Consider the following 22,979-nt stretch of genomic DNA (forward strand, 5'->3'; position numbering starts at 1 on the left):
AAGAAGTCTTTCCCTTTTTAACCTGGTTCATACTGATGTGTGGGGCCCTAGTTGGAAACCTTCTATTTCTGGCCATCGTTGGTTTGTTTCCTTTATTGATTCCCACTCTAGGAGTACCTGAGTGTATTTGATGCATAATAAAAGTGATGTTTTCTCATGTTTTCAGTATTTTCATAAATTGATTCAGACTCAATACAATGCGACTCAAAATTTTGAGGAGTAACAATGGCAAAGAGTATATGGAAGGTCAGTTCCAAAACTACCTTGCTGCCTATGGGATCCTCCACCAAACCAGTTGTGTGGATATTCCTGCCCAAAATGGAGTGGCTGAAAGAAAAAATGAGAGGTGGCTCGAGCACTTATGTTTGCCCGTAATGTTCCTCCCCAATATTGGGGGGATGTTCTTCTTACTGCAACATACCTTATTAACTGGTTGCCTACCCAAGTCCTCGACTCCTGTACCCCTACTTCCCTTTTAAATGGCTCCTCAACCTTTATAGTTCCACCTAAAGTTTTTTGTTGTGTTTGTTATGCTAGGGACACTCGGTCCCCTAGTGAGCTTGAACCCCGTGGCCTTTGGTGCATTTTCTTGGGCTATTCTCCCTCCCAGTAGGGTTATAAATGTTACCATCCATCTACCCGTTGTACCATGATGATTTTGGATGTCATTTTCCATGAAACCCTTGCCTATTATCCCACTACACCTCTTCAGGGGGAGAATTCCAGTGAAAAGGTGTTGACTCTTGAGGCCCCTCTCCCTCTTTAGGCTCCAGTGTATAACCAGCCTGAACCCACTCTTGTCCCTCGCATACCATCTAATGAAGAGGATTTCACATAGGGGGAGACCTTGGATACTGGTAATGACACATTTCCTGAACCCACTCTTCTAATGAAGAGGATTCCACATACTGGTAATGACACTCTAGTCCAGAAAACCATTGGAGAATTTCATAAGAGAATTAATGACTCAAATCTCAAAACATATCAAAGAGGATGTTCCAAATACAAGCAACTTCCATTCACTGCAGGCTGCAGCACCAATACCCATTCAGTTGCTGACTCAGGATCCAGATCATCTTCCCACTCCAGGTAAAACCCCTTCTCCTGAGTTACCTATTGCTCGTCACAAAGGTACTAAGACTTGTACTCAACATCCTATATCTCAGGTTGTCTCTTATAATTCCCTTGCTCCATCCTTTCGTGCTTTTGTTTCTTCCCTTTCTTCTGTTTGTATTCCCCAAAATTGGCAGGAAGCTCTTGCAGATGGAAAGTGGAAGGCAACAATGATGGAAGAAATGAGAGCCTTGCAAAAAAATGATGCATGGGATCTTGTTGTTCTTCCTCTAGGGAAAAGACCAGTTAAATGTAAAAGAGTATTTGTGGCGAAATAGAAGGTTGATGGCACTATGGATCAATACAAGGCACGGTTGGTGGCAAAGGGGTTCACTCAGACATTTGGGATATGACTACCAGGAGATCTGGGATGGGATTTACAACAGTTGGATGTGACGAATGCCTTCCTCCATGGAGAGCTTGAAGAGGAGGTATATATGGACATTCCACCTGGGTTGTCATGTGACAAAACCAGCGGCAAGGTATGTAACTTGAAGCGTGCTTTATATGGGCTAAAGCAATTTCCTCGTGCCTGGTTTGGAAGATTTCATTAGGCTAAGGTTTCTGTGGGATATAAGTAGAGTAATGCTGACCATTCTCCGTTTATCAAAAGGAATGGTGATAAAGTAACCATTCTCATAGTCTATGTGGATGATATTCTGGTGACAGGGAATGATGGTAATGACATCAACAAGTTGAAGACTTTCCTTGGCCGTGAATTTGAAATAAAGGATTTGGGAAAGCTGAAGTACTATCTAGGGATAGAGGCTGCACGATCTTCAAAGGGCATCTTTCTTTCTCAAAGGAAGTATATCCTAGACCTATTATCTGAGACCGAGATGTTAGGGTGTCACCCTGCTGATACACCTATGGAGGCTACGACAAAACTCAAGGAAAAAGAGGGTGAATCGGTTGACAAAGGTCGTTACCAGCGGCTGGTAGGGAAACTTATTTACCTCTCTCACACACGGCCAGACATAGTCATTGTCATGAGTTTGGTAAGTCAGTTCATGCATGATTCTTATTCCTCTCATATGGTTGTTGTTCTTCGTATTCTTCATTATTTGAAGTCAGCTTCGAGAAAAGGAATTCTCTTATCTCATGACCATCTACGAGTTGAAGCGTATACTGATGCTGATTGGGCTAGATCTTCTAATAGAAAGTCCATATCTGGTTATTGCTCATTTGTAAGTGGAAATCTTGTCACTTGGCGTAGCAAGAAATAGATCATGGTGGCAAGGTCCAGTGCTGATCTTGGTGTTCCTGTCCGTCTCCCTATGATGTTGTATTGTGACAACAAGGCTGCCATTAGCATCGCTCACAATCCAGTTCAGCATGATCGTACCAAGCATGTGGAGGTTGATAGGCATTTCATCAAAGAGAAGCTAGAAGGAGGACTGATCTGTGTTCCGTTTGTGAAGTCTGCTGATCAACTGGCTGATGCGTTCACTAAATGGTTGAGTGGGAAAGTCTTCCATCCTATTTTAGTCAAGTTGGCCACGTTTGATATTTATGCTCCAACTTGAGGGGGAGTGTTAGAGCAAGGGCAGAATTGTAATTAGGGCTGTGACACTGTTCACGTGACCAGTGTTGGGTCAATTCTGTAATTTTCCTCTCCCCTCTTCTATTATAAATAAAGGGGCTTGGATGTTCATTAACACATCCATGTAGTGAGCTCTATTCTTTCCTGTTAACACTTACGATGGGTGCCAATTTTGTAGCTTAGGCAGGCTTACAAAATAGAAAGTAGGAAAATAGAAACTCACTGAAATTAGAAACTAAGGCTTTATAGAACCCAGAGTTGTAAACAATCATATATACTAAAAAGGAAAGAAACAAAATTCGAAACTAACTAACAACAACTACAGTGTCTTATTGCTCAAGAGTTTAACTGGTCAAAGACCAGCTGTACCAAAATTTGTACTGCAGATTTTGGGGCTTCTAAAAGCTCTGATAAACTGGCCCGATGGTTGCTTAGGCTGGCTTGATCTGGGCCCAATTCTGGCCCATTAAAATCTGGTTCGATGGAGCTGTTGCTGCTGGGATCATCTACATCAACCAAAACTGTAGGTGGTAAGGAAAACAATGGAGTAGGAGAAAAATAGATTCAGGTGATTGGTTTTAAGAACAAAAGAAGGCATACGATTAATGAGAGAACATGTAGTAACATAACAGCCCCCCACCCCACGCCCAAAAAAAAAAAAAAAATCTCAGAAACACCCACTTGAAATAATAATTGTTAAGATATGTACTGTTTAGTACGATAGAGGGAGTGTCCCTATCATGCTGTGAGTTAAGTCATAGAGTTGCTTTATATGTTTAAGTTACTTTATGTCCTTGTAATTAGACTTCCACTGGTTTATAAATGAAGGAGATAGACCACTATAGGAATTACAGAATCCTATCATGGCATATTGGGTTCTCTTCTGTTCTATCGTACTCTTTCTTTCTCTCCTCTCTCTTCTACTTCGCAGGTGCTGGTTTCAGGTCCTGGTTTCACTACAGTAATGATCTAGCAATCTCTAATAAATGTTGATTATTCCTTCCTGCAACACCATTCTGTTAATGGGAATATGAACAACTAATTTGGTGAAGAAGGTCATGCTCAGAACAAAATAAAGAAATCATCCTGTGTATACTCAAGAGCATTGTCAGAACGAAAGACTTTTTAACAGATGTCAAATTGAGTTTATTTCATTATGAAATTGTTTAAAGGCTGACAAAAACTCAATACAATCCTTTAATAAATCCAACCAAATCATTAATAAACTGAGAGTGCTCATCCACAAAAATAACAAAATAATGAAAACCAAACCGACTTTTAACATGACATGGACCCCGAATATCAGAATAAGCTAAAGAAAAGGATGGACTTCTAGAAACATCACAAGGAAAAGAAAGATGGTGATGCTTGCCAATCTACAAGCTTCACATTCAATACAAGAAACATACTTGCAACTGGGAACCATCTGCTGAAGTTTGGAGAGAGGCAAATGACGTAAATGAAAATGCCATTGGAGAACCACTAACAGCAACAGAAGCGTCTGTAGAAAAAGAAGCACCATCAAAGTAGTATAAGCCATCCTTCCCATGCCCTCCACCAATCGTCTTCCTTGTCTAGAGATCTTGAAAGACACAATGAAAGGGATAAAAAGTAACTAAAAATAATTTAGTGGCTTGGTTAGTTGGCTTACTAAAAGAAGATTCAATGGTTACTATGGTATGTGAAGAACAAAAGACATAAATAAATAAGGGAAATTGCACTATGACTAGAAACTTGAGTAGAAGATCCATCTTCAAGAATGAAACTAGATTGATGACAAAAGTAGACAGGTCATGAGATAATGTTGGGTGCAACCGTTCCATAAATGATAAATTTGCTCAAAGTTAGTGAATACCTTAGAGATATGCTCTGTGATTTGTTTGGAGATGACTCTCCAAGACATGGAACTGATTACATGTATTTCCCATTCAGTCAAACTGATCGCAACCATATTGAACAGGAAACCTTTATGAGATTTTGTAGATCTGTTATGATTTGGTTGGTGATGATTTAATGTCTTTCTGTTTTGAGATCTGTTTGAAGAGTTTAGAGATCTGCTTGTTTGGGGATGATTGAATGCATTTTTCTGGATATTTTCATTGTCTTTAGGTTAGGTAACGAAGCTAAAAAGCCTATATTGAACTGTCTGTGTCCATAATATGAATGTATGATACTTAACAGGAAACCTGTTTGTCACATGTATGCATTTCATTACAGGGGATTGTAACTTGTTATTTACATGAGATAGTTAAAAGGAAAATAAGTAGTTTAGTCTTCCACTAAACTTTACCTAGATAACAAGTCATATGGCTACCAATTCTGTAGCACAGGTGTTCCATATCGAAATTTGATTGTCACATTCAGAAGAACATGTGAACTGTTTGTTTTGTTATCTTTGTGGGGTAGTTGACTAAAATGTGACAGTTTCGTGGACTTTAGTTGTCAAGTGAGTAGAGAAAGCCATTTAACTTTTCATTCTCTGTGGTTCTGTAGATTAAATTTTTGATGTTCCTTTAAATGGACCTTTTGGTTTTTCATTATTTTAGATCAAGAGTTTCAACACCATAGGGAAGGAAAATATGATTTTCATTATTCCATATAAGAAGGAAAAGATGATTTTATTTATAGCACAAGGATATGCTGTATTGAGATAATACAAGATCCACTAAAAAATTCAACAATCTCCAATTGTATGATAATTTCTAATTTGGTTACTTTCTTTTGAAATGTTTAAGCGACAGAATGTCGTTTGAAAAAAAACCAATGAACAGAATTACGACTAAAAAAAATCAATGTAACAAAAAGGGGGGGGGGGTCAAATTTTGAAACAATTATGGACATTATATCAATGCCAATGATTTCAGTTTGAAGTAGAATTAACATTCACAGAGAACTTTCAAACTTCTAAAAATATTGTGCCCATCGTACAAACTGGGAAATTTTTTTATCGCCTATGATAGCTCACACTTAATAATTATGACACACAACTGCAACCTCAGGAAATTTTTTATTGCTCAACTCATGTCAGAGCTGAAGATGTTCCAACAATTATTTGGTCACACGTGCTCAACTGGATTGGCTTATCTGGATTTCCCATTCTATGTGAATCCATGCTTAGGAAGCCTAAATATGTGCTGAATGGTGCAGTCACAATATGATCTTTCACCCTTTGCTATATTCTAGTGAAGGTTGCATGGAGATTTGTAATCCACATTGTGGCAGGATGCCAGTTTGTGTCTAGCAGTAATGATTGTGAAGGGATTATGTTTGCATAATGCAGGTCATTAGGTTCTGAATGTGGTACTCGTTTAATGCAGGATTGGAGACTGGAGAAGAAGTCATCTGATGTGTATGTTCCTAACAATAGTAACAACAACAATGTAGGAAGCAATGGAGGGAATATCACTACCTCTGATTTCCCTGTGGATGAAGAAGCACCTTTAATTCCGTCTTCTAGGCTGTCTCATATTGGACGAACTCAGCTTAGAGCTACACTGCCTGAATAAAGACGTGCAGCTTAAATATAGGTCAATTTTCTTGTAAGCACCACTCAGAGAGCCTTCTATTCAAGAAGGATGACAGAGATAGAGGAAATGTAGTTTTTGTGGAAATTTATTTATTCTGTGAAGAAACATTCTTTGCTACTCAAAATTAGAAGATAAATTCATTGTAGAAGCTTCATATTTTGTCTGGGATCAACGGATTAGTGATTTTCAGTTGGCCTTCATGTCTTCGCTTACTAATGGATATATCACAGTTGAGGGTAATCAATTGATACCCCGACTGTAACATAAGAGAGAGTGATACTATCATAGTTGTCAATGCGCTAGGCGACCTAAGGCGGAGGGGGGGTTCAAAAACTTTTGCTGCGCTTTAACAACTATGATTACTATCCATCTGATATACTACCTTAGTTGTCCAAGTGCTAGGTGACCCCAAGGTGTTGCAGGGGGATCAAAAACTTAGGCGACGCTTTGACAACTATGGTTATTTTCCATCTGTTTGATCTTTGTGCCTAGAAGCTTTTCCATCCTTGAAAAGAGTCCAAAGAAGGGAATCTACATCTATTGAAATACAATGTGAAAGGATAGCACATCAAAGAGTTTATTTAGGCCAAGGGTTGACAGAGCAACTGTCAAGGCACTTGCTAATGATCTAGCCATGAGGAATGCAGAGCATGTCACCAGTTACCTTCGTCCTCAAACATGGTATCACCACTGTTTTGCTTAAAGATTTGTATAGGTTCATCTTAGCCTACGGATAAGGACAGTCTTCGTGCATATCTCGGAGGAGGTTCAGGGCGTCAACCCACCATTGGCATGCACTTCCAGTGCTGTGAAACTTGTGAAACATGGAGAACCTCCTCCCAGATTATGAACTGTGTACGTAGCTGACCGAGGAACATTGGAACTTGGCAATGACCCAGCACCTCCCTCCCCTTTGTGTAGCGAAAGTGCATGGCAATGTTAGGGTAGGGGCTCAAGACAGACAGACTAACAAGCATTTTTGTGACTAGAAATCAGACATGCCATGAAGCAGATGAAGGAAATAAGAAGTGTGGAGAGAATTCTGATATGCCGAGGTACATGGAGACACCATTTTTATCTGCATTTCTATGCGAACTTTGATCATCTTGTAGTTGTATCTGAGGATGGGTCACCCCCATGTGCTGCCTATTACGGTTTTACCCTTCTATCCTTTTTGGCTTTCTTACAAATATCATTTCTTTGGTAGCTATTGTCTATTATCATGTGATATGATATCATATAATAGAGGGCGGAGGTTGGGCACGCTGCCCGCCAGCCCCACTGCCGGTATGTGCACTTTGGACAGGCTCATTGGCGAGCTGGATGGGGGGAGGGGATGTTTTCCAGGGGATGGGAAGAGAGAAACACATGGTTGGAAAAGATGCTCCATGACCAATCACTATCTCTTATTGGAGAATCTCAACCTCCTTTTTGCACGTCCTTCTGGCCTTGACTTCAATAGCCAAGCCAAATCTGAAGAAATAGGTCCCTATTGAGATGAAACAGTTCAAATGATCTCTTAGTAAACATGCGTACGCAGCAGATATTTTCATTAATGAATCTCTCTTTTTCTCTTATTGTTTTCTTGTTACATTTTTTTTTTTTTTTTTTTTTTTTTTTTTTTTGGGGGTTCTCCTCGATGTGCAAAAGGATTATGTGATAATTAAGACCATAAGGGGATTGTGTTGTCATAGCAAGTTCAGTCTGTGGGACTAACTAGTCCAAGTCTGATGTTGTTCAACATTTTATTTCTAGCCTTTTAGGGTTTAAACAAGTTCCTATTGGAGCCAAGTATACTTTAGGTACTAAACTTTTTTTGGCCTAGACCTGCTTTCTTCCTCATTCAAAGATGTTGTAGCTAGAGAGTTTAAAGTAAATTGGTTAATTAGAAAATGCATTTGCTCTCTCAAGCAGGGAGAACAACTCTTGTCAAATTTATTCTTTCCTCCATTCCCACTTATCAAATGACCCTCTTCAAGTTTCCAAAACCTATTTGTCAAAGAGTTAGACTCCTTACAAAGGGATTTTTAGTGGGGTCATTCCTCGGATCAGCATAACATTCGTACTATTTCATGGGATGTTTTGTGTCAACCCAATTCCAACAAGGGGGGTTTAGGTTTCCCAAGTAGTGATGTTAATAATTTTGCATTACTCCTCAACTAGTGTTGACGTCTCTTTCTCTTTGTGTAACCCTTCTTCTTATTAGGTTCAAATATCGAAAGTAGATATTTTCAAAAAGTCCACTTTTCTTTATGCACCCTCACCTAGAGTTTGTTCAAGATTCTAGGGGTTATCTCTCGCATTCGTCTTCTTTTTCAACAATTTTTTTTGTTGTTGGAAGGATTGGTTCTTGACAATAATCAAAATTTGGTCGGATCCCGGATAATATCACATCTATTCCATCCCCATATTTGGGTTTCTAAGTTGATGGCGGATTCCATAGGTAATTGGAATTAATTTGCCTCTAATTTCTTCTCTTTTCCCTCCACGTACATATAGATCTACTAATATTGTTTAATGTAAAATTGTATGTGTTCTCCTGTTACTATATATATTGATGAATTATTTTGTCCATATACTTTAAAATTGGGATTTTATCTACAAAGATTGCTGCCTCTGGTTTCCTAGTCCTCTTTGTAGTTCTATACAAGTACCTTGTATGTGTTTTGTGAAGCTGTTGAGGAATCTTTGTGGCATTTATTTTTGTAGTCTTCTTTTTCCAAGCTAATCTGGTTTGCTAGTCCTCTTACTTGTCGCACGGCGTTTTTACTGGCTACTTAGATCCCCACTTTAATACATAAAATGTTGGATTCATTTTTTCGATTTTCAAATATAAATATATTTTTTTTATCAATTGGATCTATACTTTTGTATTTTGTTTGGAATGAAAGGAACCACATTTTACATAGCTAAGAGATACCCAATCCCTATCATGTTCTCTCACACATTAAACATTGGATTGTCATCCTAGTTCGTTCTATCTTGACCTTTCTAGTGCTCACAACACTGATTCCCTTGCTCCTCTAGTTTTAATTGGAGTCTCCTCTAACTTCTCTCAATCTCTTACTCCAATGGCTAAGCCCACTAGATGGTTAATTTCTTTGGTCTTGTTCACCGATTGAAGCTTTAAAAAGGAAACTAATTAAAGAAGGTCAAATCCTCAGTTGAGAGTGGCTCTTTCCTCAGTTACGGAGTTTGTGGTGCTCAACTCCTCTCACCTTTCATTTCTGCTGCTCTTGGTGAAGCTTCTCGTTCCCTGCTTTAAGTGCATTTCTATTCAAAATGGGTCTAATAGTGCCGGTTTTGTCCATCTTGACCATCTAGCTTGTTAATTAAGTCTATCTCTCAAGGGAGCCATCACAATGCCTGTCAAGATTCTACGCAGCTTGTCCCTAGCAAATGATGATTCTAACACAGTTCATGGTGATTAGCATGATTGGCCATTAGAGCTTCTCAACCCTTTGCATCTCAAGTGGCTTCAACTTTTGTGTTTCCAGTGGAGGGTGTTCTCACCTCTTCTACTGCCGAACTTTATAGTTATGTTATATGATGACTGTACAAGATTTTTGCTTTCATCTTGGCAGTCAAAAGGGTGTGGTAGTGTAGATACAAATGTGAAAAATGTACCCATGGAGACCACCTTTCTCGTGCCGACTGGTCTAAGAAGAGGGGTGAATGATTTCTTGGGAGTCGCTACTGTAGATAAGGGTTTACAAACTCATAAAGGTAAAACTAGAGGTTGCGTAAGTTTCAGGGTACGAACATAGGAAGGGTTTAGACACCCAGTTTGCTCAGCTAAGTCTAATCTGTTAGAAAAGGAAAGATGTTAGGTCAATATTGGATATTGGACCTAATATTGGATTCTTATAGCAATACGGATCTTTTCTTGGTGGGAAAGATTGAATGGGTTGATGATTGAGTCTCAATAGAAAACTTAATATTCATTTCCCATGTGTGCTGTCAATTTAGGAATGAGAGGGCAAATCACATATATTCATGAGATTACCAAAATTCAAGAAGCACTCTCTCATCCTTGGAAAATCGGTAAAGCACTCCCCTCCCTAGAACCGTTCTCTCTTCCTCTCCTTCTCTTGGTGTTTGATCGTGGAGAAAGCTTGGGTTTTGAGAACCCTTGTGTGTGGAGGAGTTGGCTTGATCGTGTGGGAACGCAAAGCTTTGCGTAATGTGTGGAACAACTAAGAAAGGGCTATCATCAGTTGGAGGTTTTGCAACTGTGAAACTCTAGGTAACGATCGGTTCCCCTGTTGTTCTAGATAATTTAATAAAATTCTCCATTGATAGAATCGATCCTATCATGCTTCCGTGAATCTATGTTGATCGCCTTCACAATCTTCCTAGATCATATGCTCTAACAAATATTAACGTATTTACAAAGATGAAGAGTATGTGCAATTACTTGTCAGATGATCAAAAGATTCTATTTTTCATATTATGATTAGCTTGTAGGATTCTAGAGAAAATCCGATAGCATAACAATATGTCAGAGCAAAAAAACGGTGGAAGGAATCTGATAGCATAACTTTATGTTGTAGCAAAAAGGAGTCTTCTGGAAAAGGAACAAAATGTGTATATGTAGCTAGTATGATATACACTACTTTGTCTGGAATGACCAAACTAAATAAAAGAAACAAAAAAAAAAAATGACTAAAATTCTGGAAGTGGCAAGAATGGAAAAATAAATTAATGATGATCGGCAACATCATTGGATAGCATAAGCCAGTGCCTTAGTGAGTTAAATCAGATTGTAGTCATAATCCTACAATTCTGACAAATATCAAAATACATGATGAAAAGAAAGGAAAAATACGCAATACATACTACGTTATTGTACAAAAAGTAGTCATCGACCTACAACTCTAATGGATGTCAGAATATGTGATGTAAAAAAAAAAAGAAGGAAAAACACGCAACATAAACTACACTGTGCAGAAAGTAATCATCAACCTACAATTCTGGCGAATGCCAAAATATTCATCGATAAAGATCGAAGTAACATATTTGAGTCATGTACTAAATATTTGGAAAAGTTATCATCTCAATTTGTCTGTTCGTCAATTTCTTCAATTCCTTCTAATAGAGGAGGGTAGATCCCATCCGAGCAGTGTGTTCAGGCAAGGGGTAGGATGATCATTTTCACCCCCTATTAGATGGAATTAAGGAAATTGAGAGGCAGGCAAATTGAGAGGATAAAGATCTTAAATATTCATCTAGTTACTATACTCGGGCATGCCTAGATTACAGCCGAAGCTAAGTTACATATGTGAGCAAGCCGAGATTGCGATGAAATCCAATAAATGTAGTATTATATATATAAGAGGGTGAAGCACAATCTAATGGGAGGCTTGAAAGAAAGAGATATATATAATTTTTTTGGGTGTTTCTTTACATTCATAAACCAGGGCGGTGACATGAAGATAATTAAAAATCCTTTATGAATGTTAGAATATGGTTTTACAAACACCTTCCTGACATAGTAGATCCGGTAGCAGTTCCACCAGCATTGTTACAAGATGTCTGTGCTGGTCTATTCAGATATGTAAGCCTAACTCCTTGCAATTTGATCCCACTACATGGGTTTGTAGAGCTACACTCAAATTTGATAGCCACTTGTGTTGCTGATGATCCCCTAATATCTTTATATATCACTTGACTCACCTTCACCCCTGAATTCTGTACACACAAAAGGGAATATCTATTATTAATGAATCATATATATATATATATGCATGGTCATCATCTCAAATACTCTTCAAATAAGAAATAAAAGAAAGGGTATCAAATGGGCTTTGGAATAATTGAGCAGAAACGATTTGAGTATATTTCTCTTATCTCAAATATACCAACGTTTATAAATTTGGTTCCATAAGGGGAGTAATAATATATATACGTATTTCATAACACATTTTCAGACGATATGGGATTTTCTATAATTATACGACACGAGACACCTCAAACACAACATTTCAAACCTAAGGTTCTAGACGTAATTTTCTTAAATATTTGGCACCTCAACTGTAATTTCAAGGGCAACGTTTGGTATGTATTCTTGAAATGCATTCTAAGTCAATGTCACATTCTCGGATGATAAAAATAGTTGTTTTTTCGCCCGAGAATACAAAATCGACCTAGAATACATTCCAAAAATGCATACCAAACACAGCCTAGTGCCGCCCATGTGCCCAGACATAAGGGGGCGCATAATGACTGCCACACCCTCTAGAAATGACCAGAGGTGGGGTGATCATTTCGCGGACCTCTGTGTTTGGACGCAAGAACAGCGTGCTCAACCGGATGGCGTTCTCTTTCCTTAATAAGAGAATTCTCTTGATTGACGATGGTATCAGATACATATTTACCTGGTTAGGGCAACCATAATAGTCCGGGCAATACTTCTGATCAATTATGATTGGATTTTGAACGTTCCTCATGATAATGTTACTGTACATCACACCTCTCACGAACCCGTAGCTCGCTTTAGCCCATGATTTTATCCGTACTCCGTTCTCCGTGTTTCTAAAAACGGAATTCATTACCGTTACGTTCTGTACTCCTTGTTCATACATATCCTTACCCAGACTCCCAATGCTGCATCCACCAATCACCAATTCCATTCACATTAATATGCAGTCCCGCAAAGTACCAGATCAATAAGCTATTTTAAGCTTCCAAAATCAGAAAATTCATATATATAGTTTTGTTTTGCTTACCTGACTCCATGGCCGGGTCCACATTTTAGGCGATCGATCCATAGGTTTGTGGAGCCAGGACCGATGGAGATACAATCATCACCGGTCCTTATGGTGGACCCCACAATGGTTATACCCGTTGAGTACTGCACATGTATGCCGTCAGTGTTGGGACTCTTTGCTGGAGCAATGATCTTAACTCCCTGCACCAGCGCATTGGTGCATCCATCAAATACTATGTGTGACACCTGGCTATTGATTGATGTTAACCCTTTGATCACTATGTTTCTTCCATAATTGAATGTCATAGACTGCATAACAATAATAAACACACAATTAAATTTGTTAAGAGTTAAAGCCAGTTAGTTGTGTGTCTAATGTGGTTTGATCTAGTGAATGAGTGTTAGATTAAGCTAGCCTAGTATGGAACAGGTTAAAGGGTTTGATCTAACGTATTTCAGTTATCAAAAAAAAAAAAAAAATTTCTAATGTGTTCCATTAGCTCTGGATCTTATGGTGTATTGTGCCTAACATTTATTATCAGATTCAGGCATCACGTCAAGAGTTTGAGTCACGGAAAGGACTACCTAAGAGCATAGTTGGAAAATCAGGTTTTCTAACTTGACTCGTCTTTCAAAAAGACTTGATGACTTAGCCTCAGCTTTGTTAAATCCTATCAAAACGAGTCACTTTTTTTTTTAATGCAATAAGTATGTATAAATTATTAAAAAATAGAAAAAATATGAATATAAGAGAAGGGAGTCAAGGAGTTGAGGGTTTCTTATTGTTTTAAAATACGGATTTACTATTTTACTCAACTCAGTTTTTAAGTGAATCAATTTTATGGTTTTTTTTAAAAAGAGGATTAAACTTGCCAAGTTTGTCATGACTCGGGTAAAAATACTAATTCTTACTTGACTCAAACTATTTATGACTGAGTCTCATCATTTTTTACTCTAGCCTAGTCTACATGACTCTCAACCAAGTTTTCTAAATTTTTTATTCGACTCACCGTAGTCTAAACCAAGTTTTCTTACTATGCCTAGGTGACAGCTACCTGGAGTAAACTGAAGCCAACACTTGGAAAGTGCTACCTACTGTCAGAGTGGACGTTAAATTGGGCTAGTCTAGTATGGGATAGGTTAAAAGATTTGATTTATAACACCTAGCGAATCATACACACACACACAATCACAAGCCCAGGTAGGTTAACCTAGTGACGTACCCGTGCTCCGCCAGGACAACTATTTCCGGCAGTCCTCTTGCAAGCCCAGTAGCTATGCCCTTGAGCATCGATGGTGCCACCATAGATAATTAAATCAACAACCTTATTGAACAAAAGCCAGTTGCCGGAATTGCCGATAACACGATAATCGGAAGGAGCAACAAGAGTAGTTCCAGACATCATCAATATGGTGATTCTGCTCTTGCATGGGCCTCCAAAGACTGCAGGTTTCAGCAAATACCTCCCATTAGGAACGTATATGGTGACGGGCTTGGCCGAGTTGCATGCCGAAGCCCATGCGTTTAGGAATGCCTGCGTCGCATCGGTTTGCCCGTCCGGTTTGGCGCCGAAGCTAACCACGTTGTAAGCTGCTTGTGATGATGGAAAGCATATGATGAGAAGAAGAAGAAGAAGGGATCGAAGACCAGCAACTTGCTTAGCCATTCAAATGCGCGCACACACACCCCAAGAAAGAAAGAAAGAAAGAAATAGAGAGAGATTGAGTTTGGAATTCGTTCCGGGCACTGTGCCAATTATATAGTGTAACGTAAGTTCAGGCCATGAAGATCTCAAGCTATCATAACTGTTTCTGTTTTCTCATTCTTTGGTGGGAAATAATGTATTTTTTTATGATAATTTTTAAATGTCACACTTCATCACGTTCTTGCGGCAGAACTTTGATAATGGATAATAGGATCCTAAAAGCTCCCTTATACGTTATGCTTTCTTTATCTGTTCAAATATAAATTTAGGTATATCAAGCGATAACCCAATCAGAGTCAGGCCAGTCCGGTTCAAATCTAATAAATTTAAGTCCGGTTGGTTTATTGGTATAGTAAAAAGTCAACACTTTCTAGCACCTCATGTTATGGGTGGATGATTAGATAACCCAGATAAAAAAGGACTATCCAATCCATGAGGCTCCACCATTCCAAAGTGTCGAAGTCTTGGGAGAATCATAAGATATAAAGTCTTACATTCTTACCTTTGCTTTTAAGGAGAGACTTCCTTTTTAGACTTGAACCCGTGATCATTTGGTTACAATGAAACAACTTTATCGTTGCATCAAAGCGCCCCCTCTCAACAGGCCAGATTAGTTGATAGCAACTGCAGTACCAAAGACCAACAGTGGGTCAGAGTCAAGGGCTGATCATTGACCAATGAATATCCGGTCTATGAGATCAGGGCCGGTTCAGCACCTTTGATGCTTTTGGCTGGCGCAATAGATATTTCTTGCGTGCTTGTGCAGTAGAATCAGAGATTTAATGACAACCATGTGATACGTGGTGGAAAAGAGGAGAAGATACAGGCGGCATTCCAGCACGAAACAATGGCACCGTACCGATCATTACGGAAGAAAAAAACAATGGCACCGTACCGGTCCTTACGGCAGAAAAACAATGGCACCGACAATGTGAAACTGTGGGCTTATGTTTGTCCTGTTTTTTTTTTTCTCTCCCTCTGCATTTTGGAACTTTCTTAGGATCTCTACCTGGCAGATAATAAATCACCGCTAATGAATAGAGTGGGCCCCGAATAAATGGACCGGATGATAAGCATTAATGAACAGGTACATTACATGTAGGGTGTGAATCCGTTGGTTTGGGTCAGTTTCGGTTTGGGTTGAGTCGATTTTAGTGTGAGAAGGCGAATCCGAAACCAAATCAATAAAGAAAGTTCAGTTTTAGGTTGTTTCAGTTTGTTATCGAGGTCGGCTTCAATTTCATCCCGGTGTGGCTCGGTTTAACATACATATGTATACAAAAACTATGGAAAATCTGATTTGTTTTTTATGGCTTTCGGGTTGTTTTCGGTTTAGTTTTGATTTCAATCCAAATTTTTGAGCTGGTATCAGGTTCTTTCAGTTTCCAGTGTGGTTCAGTTCGGTTTCGGGTTGTAATACCCCAATCCGATACTTATCCAATAAGACATTAGTATGGTTCGATCCAAGTCATTTTGGTTCGGTTCGATCTCACTTTTGACACTCCTAAATGCATGGGTAAGCCACCTTTTACTCTATAGCCGGACAGACAGTTCCGTATTTGTTCTTGGTACTTTTACAGTGAGATCTAATCCACTCTAATGATTCTAAGATCTAATGAATTAATTAATTAACTACTGATGTAATCATGTGGATGAGAGAATGCAGGCATTTAATGACACATGCTACTGAGGGATTTTTATCCATTATAATTAAGCATTAATATTTTAGATTATTGGCTCAGACAAGAACTGAAAAATAAAAATGATGGTGATCATGTTGGAGGGTTTTTTTTTATTTGTTCATAAAATTACTAATATTCAATGGATCTAGATCTAACACCAATAGATCCCATAACCTATCAGTCTTAACATGGAAGGCTGCCAATGGATTTGATTCAAGCAGGATCACCTCTGATCTGATCCGAATCTAATTGTAAAAAATCGCCTAATCCGATCTGATCAAATAGTCCAATGGATCAATTTGTGAGTCATCCAAATTGAAATCTAATTTGATTGATAAGGGCGTCAATTGGTTCGGTTTCGATTTTGATTTTTTTTCGTTTACTGCAAGATATAATATGTACAAATCGAAACCGAATCAACTTGGTTCGGTTTATTCAGTTTTTATTTGGTTTTTATATTCAATTTCATTCAATTCGTACATGAGATCGAATGATAACCGCTTCCTACATAAGATTGTTCGAAGTGAAATCAACCGACGATGATGCTCCCTAATGGACATCTTGAGATCAAATGATGGTCGCTACCGGCATTGTACTCATTGCACCACACAACACAGAATCTCTCAACCTCATGGTTAGTTGTTAGACCCCATATGTAGCCATTGGTTATTCATAACAAAGTCACAACCCTAATATTGTACGATTTTGTATATCAAAGGAACCACGTACCCCCGACTCACTTCGTATATATGAGCGATAGGTGTATCGATTCTATCAAGGGTGATCTTTTATGTCCTATAGCCTACCTATTGCATGCATCATATAAGAAATTATACCATATATGACTAAAATACGCCACAAACTTTGTAGATTGTTTGACGCTAGGATTAGAATCCTTGTTGGTACTGTCTACCTAGTATAGAGTGTTTACAAGAAGAGAAGCTCGGATTGCCCCATGATAAAAGGCATTATGTATTGACATAGGGCTAACCACCGGGTTATTCTTATCTAAGACACCTTGTTTGTTTCTCACATTGTTACATATGTTCAACCTAGGAATCACTAAACAACGAAAAATTCATGGCATGACTACAACAATTACATTTCGATCATACGGGGTATCAACCTCCGTTTCTGGAGGAACCCCTCCGTGTTTGGCATGGCTTCCGATATCCCCTTAGTACAAGATGATGTAGTTATACCATCAATTACCTAAGTAAAGGTGAAATAAAAGGCAAACAACCGTGTTACTGCGTGAACAGACTTTGTCTGTACATATTCGTGTAAAAAAGTGTACATATCAATCTTTCTATGTCCTGAAGTTTTCCCTTGCTTATGTAAGACACAATTCCACGTAAAAGCTTCTCATTATCCACATGGGCCCATCACGGCAACAAGCTAACCCAAATCAACCTGATCTGATCCCCACTTCCTCCATGTACCCAAGACCTCAGAATTTCCCTCTCTCCATCTAGCCTTGTGAGACAGTCCGATTAGGCCATTTTCGAGCAAAATCACCATGGATCCATCACGTAGTGATTTACAAGAAGTGCAATTAGGTTAGCAAGTGAACCAGCTTCAAGTAGAAATGGCTGAAATGAAGCAACTTATGGGCTATATATTGCAGACAATGCAAACACAATCAACACCAACTTTTGAGGAACGAAAGCGTGTCCAACAATATCTAGAACACCCACCCGGATAGTGTTAGAAGAAGGAAATGTTATGGCTGATGCCCCTCCCGAGACTGAAGAGGAACGAAGACTGAGAGAAAATAGAGAAACTTGAGGCCTCCATCAAGGCCAAAGGTCACGATAAATCCGAAGAAGGTGAGATGGCTCTCTTCCCTGAATGGAAGATGTTCGAAGGCTTCAAGTGGAAGCTAAACAAATTTGATGGAACTAGAGATCCCAAATCCCACTTCAAGATCTTTCCTAGTGTAGCGATGCCCAGAGACAGATAAACTTATACCAGAAGAGTAGATACCATACTCGGACTCGAACCTAGTTATCCATCATGAAGGCTTTTACCATACTCAGACTCAAACCTAGATAAACTTATACCAGAAGAGTAGATGGGGCAAGCATTTCTTTACTCACTCGTAGGATCAGCCTTGCATTGGTCGACATAGTTGGTCCATACCATACTCACACTCAAACCTAGTTGTCCATCATGAAGGCTTTTACCAAGCAATATTTATACAACACTGAAGTTGACATTGCACATCGAGAGTTGGAGACGATGAGACAATGTCAGAATGAAGGATTCTTGGAATTCATTCTGAGATCCAAGGAGAAGGTCACAAAGATGTGGAACCGTCCATCAGAAGCTGAACAAGTGGAGATAATCTTGAAAAACCTATACCGAGAATATATGATCTCTACTACCAACACCTCAAGACCTTCGAAGCGCTCATGGTCATAGAGAGGCGCATTGAAGACAAATTGTTCAGAGATTCACAGAGTCGAGGTAGCCACTCAAGGCAAATCTAGGGCCAAAACTTGGAAGTGAAGTCGGTGAACTCACGTTAGCGTGTAACCGCAATATAGTCTGGTTCGTCGTCATGACCAACGTTGAGGCAACAACGGCAGTTCACTTACCTCGTTTGTCAGGCTGCATTACATGTTTATATGCACTTTCACACAATACAACATATCAATACAAGAATAAGCATTGCCTAAGATTGTTGCACCGACATACGATAATTGAACCGGGGATCTAGTTGAGTGGTGGTGTATCATGTTAAGATTTGAGTATCTGACTTCAGAAAAAAACAACTGCATGCATCACCAAATCAGTGAGAAAATCAAATAACCCAGCCGTGTATTTTGAATTGTTGTTAAACATTATGTTCAAGAAATAGGTAATTTTATCCATTTGGCATTTGATTTTTTTTTGTCTTCTTCAGAATTATCTTAGTAGCCATCTCTGTTCACAGATATAAGAAAGCCAAATTAGCTAGCAGATGGACCCAACCTAGTAATCCAATAAGAAAACAGCAATAATTTCAAAATATGCCAATGATAACAATAACTCAACACTCACCAATAATCAATCAAAACTTGTATAAGTTCTGTAGGGCTGCAACTCAAACCAAGCTTTAGGAAATTGTTCCAAACCCAAAGCCCTCTTAAAAACAGAAAATAGAAGATTGAAGAGATGTTCAGAAAAAATAATCAAATTTTCACAAAGTTACTTTTGGCAGAACTGGAGAACTTCACTAACAAATTTCAGTTTCCACTCATGCAAAGGTGGAAGATTTGAAACCAAACTCACTCCACAAAGTCGTTCCAGTTAAACAATAAAATTCTCAGAAGAAACAGATGGTATACTGAATGTGTTTGAGTTAGAAGTCCATAGTTTCAGATTAACTCAAGTGCATAGAACCCTAACCAGAGAGATAATACAGACCAAAGGAGGAAATTAGAGCAATAGAATAATATAATGATAACACAAAAAGTAATAATCCAGCAGGTTATGAAAGCAAGATTGCAGCAACAGCCGATGACCAAAGCCTCAGTGGGGAGAACCAAATCTCCAACTCAAATTCCATGAAAAAAAATTCTCCGACTCACAATCAAACTCTACCCAACAACAGTCCACGGCCTACAGCTACTATATATTTAGAGAAGAGAATAAAAGAATCCTAATAAAAATAGAAAACCAACTTCACCAAGAGACCCTATGAATTCTATAAGACAATGAACGATGGACCCATGTGACAAGCCACTTACAAAGTAAAACCCATACCTAAATCTCATTTCATAAAAATGCAATATTAATAAAGATAATTGAGGTAAACTCAGATAATTACATATAACTTCTTTCTTCTTTACTGAACAGAACCACACGGGACCTCCTTTGGTGGCTGGCTACTGCCCTACCTGTGTGGAGGCACATAAGGAGCCACCGTTGATGCAACCCAGGGTTCGAAAACCCTAATTCGGGGTTACTATGGGCCCACAAGAGTAGTAAATAAATCAATTTAAAGATCTAATGAAAGTTCTGTGAATAAACAGAGGTTCAGGACCCCTTTTGGACAAGGTAGTAGAATCAGGGATCATTTGGTAAATGAAGTTTGAAAGAAAGGATTTTACTGACATGTAAGATAGAATGGGGAAGACCAAAACAAAACTTTAAGAAGGGCCTTTTGGGAAATCAACACAAACCTGGTTTTACTAGAAATAAGTTCTTTCTTTTTGTTGGAATATGGGCTTTCCGTGAGACATGGGTCAACCCATGATATATGGTCAACCCATGAGGTTGTTTTTCTATTTAGTTGTTTATTCCTATTCCTAGCTATACTATGTTGCCTAGTCAGCTAGTTAGAGTTAGAGTTCTAATTGTAATTGGTTTCTTATGGATTTACTATTATAAATAAATCGTGGAGGGCTCATTGCTCTACACAAGCCATTATTATCATTATTTCTTCATGGTATCAGAGCTGAAAACGATACCTGAGAGATAATTCTCACATCCCAATATCGATCTCTCTACTTGAGATCGAATTCTGCTCCCACTCATCTTCCCCTTCCTAAAACCCTAAACCCACCGAAACCCTAAAGCCTTCTCTCTTCTCTTCTTCTTCTTTTATGGAGGCGGTACTTTGAGGTGATCTCATAATGATCTAGTACCTGCCCATAATCTTACCTCCTTTTGTGTATTCTTTTTTTATGATCTCCAACAATCGTGAGATCCATGTCTGAAGATTGAAGCTCTGCAGTTTATTTGAAGACCTGCAAATTTTTTGAAGCTCTGCAGATTATTTATATTTGAAGACCTACAGATTTTTTTTTATGGAGACCTGCAGCATTATTTGAAGACCTGCAATTTTTTATTCGAAGACCAGCAGATTTTTGAAGCCCTGCTATTTTTTCGAAGACCTACAGATTATTCAAAAACCTGCAGGTATTTTTTCTTGTTGCAGACCTGCGGCCACAACAGATTTTTTTGTTTCTGCAGTTCTCGGTTTCCAGCATTCCTGCAGATTTTTTGTTCTTCTCAGTTTTTCTGCACTATACATAAGCAGAACCAGTATTCCATCACAAGCCGAGATTTTTTTTGCAGAAATCGATTTCTGCACTTTTTTGGAATCGATATCTGCAATTTTCTTGGCTGTTTTTGAATTTTTTTGTGATCAATATGCCTGATTCAGAAGTCTCTACAGTGGCCACTGGTCAAATTACTGCACAAGGGAATCATCATGATTATCCCTCTTTTCCAGTCAGCCCAGTGAAGCTCGATGGCACCAATTATTTACTCTGGTCCACATTAGTTTTTCTCTCCATTGATGCAAGGGGTTATAAGGGATATATCTATGGTACCACTATCAAGCCAAGTGAGGCTGGTTCATTACAAGACAAGTGGAGTTCAAGTAACTCTCTTGTTATGTCTTTTCTTCTCAGTGCAATGACTCCTTCCATTGCCCGTGGCTATACACTACTTGATTCAGCCGCAAAAATTTGGAAAGCTGCTAAGGGTACCTATTCCCAGGTAGGGAATGATGCACAAGTTTATGATATTCAACAGAAAATTCATGCAACCAAACAGGGTAAACTGACCTTATCCGAATATTACTGTGAACTCCGTAGTCTGTGGCAGGAGCTTGACTATTATGATAACTTTCAGCTTGATTGCCCTTCTAATATTACCAAATTTCAGCTTAGGGAGGACAAATTCAGAGTATACACTTTTTTGACTGGCCTTAATGTGGAATATGATCAGCTTCGGTCTCAAGTTCTGAGTCGTTCACCTTTTCCCACTTTGGAGCAAGCCTACTCTTTGATACAATTGGAAGATACTCGTCGTTCCACCATGTTACCAACTACACAGCCAGAGAGATCTGCTTTAATTTACTCTGGGGGTGGCTCTTCTAATACTGGTACCCGTTCCTCATCTGAGAAGGAACCTCTTAAGTGTACCCATTGTGGAAAAGAATGACATACTGTGGATTATTGCTGGAAGTTGCATGGTCGGCCATCTGATTCATCTGATGGTCGTAGTGGTGGTCGTGGTCGTGGTGGCACACAGGCTCACCTTTCTGAAGCTACTGAAACAGCCCCTACTACTACCCTTTCTGCAGAGGAACTTGCTATTTTTCGTCGCATGATGACAAACTTTGGATCTCTTGCATCTTCATCTGCATCTGCCTCTACCTCGACTGTGGTTCCCTCTTCTGAATCCAACCTTGTTTTCTCCAAACCAGGTATTTCTTTTGCTGGTCAGTGTGCTTCGGCATTATCTCATCCTTGGATAATTGATTCAGGAGCTACTGACCACATGACTGGTACATCTAATTTGTTTTTTCGTTACTCTCCTTGTTCAGGCAAAGATAAAATTAAAATAGCTGATGGTTCTCTTTCCTCTGTATCTGGGAAGGGGGCCATCCATTGCTCTCCTTCTTTATCTTTGTCCTCTGTTTTGCATGTCCCTAAGCTAACTTCTAATTTGCTTTCTATCCGAAGTTTGACCTCTGATCTAAATTGTAAAGCTATTTTTTATCCTTCACATTGTGTCTTTCAGGACTTGGGGACAGGGAAAACGATTGGAACTAGTAAAATGCGTGGTGGCCTTTATTTGCTTTACGATGATCTTATCTCTGGTACTGCTACTGCTAAGTCTGGACAGGCTCTTACTGCTACTTCCGCCGACCATCATTTATCTGAACTGCATCGTTGGCATCGTCGATTGGGCCATCCA

General features: G+C 38.9%; 2 protein-coding genes across 3 annotated transcripts in view; one reads left to right on the plus strand and one right to left on the minus strand.

The window, feature by feature from the left end:
- The window catches only part of LOC122669326 (probable sugar phosphate/phosphate translocator At3g17430), a 45,199-nt gene extending 38,857 nt beyond the window's left edge, over positions 1–6,342 (plus strand). For both annotated transcript variants that reach the window (XM_043866075.1, XM_043866076.1), the window contains one exon: positions 5,974–6,342. In XM_043866075.1, the coding sequence (XP_043722010.1) occupies positions 5,974–6,162 (189 nt within the window). In that variant the 3' untranslated portion in view covers positions 6,163–6,342. The remainder of the gene's footprint in view (positions 1–5,973) is intronic.
- Positions 6,343–11,645: 5,303 nt separating this feature from the next.
- LOC122669654 (polygalacturonase-like) lies at positions 11,646–14,559 on the minus strand. Its single transcript, XM_043866471.1, has 4 exons — positions 14,116–14,559; positions 12,912–13,201; positions 12,561–12,789; positions 11,646–11,874 (listed from the first exon to the last, which is right to left on the minus strand). The coding sequence occupies exons 1-4, from the start codon at positions 14,557–14,559 to the stop codon at positions 11,656–11,658; spliced, it is 1,182 nt and encodes a 393-aa protein (XP_043722406.1). The 3' UTR covers positions 11,646–11,655.
- Between the last annotated feature and the right edge of the window lie 8,420 nt (positions 14,560–22,979).

The sequence above is a fragment of the Telopea speciosissima genome, chromosome 7, assembly GCF_018873765.1.
Source record: "Telopea speciosissima isolate NSW1024214 ecotype Mountain lineage chromosome 7, Tspe_v1, whole genome shotgun sequence".
In the NCBI taxonomy this organism is placed as follows: Eukaryota; Viridiplantae; Streptophyta; class Magnoliopsida; order Proteales; family Proteaceae; genus Telopea; species Telopea speciosissima.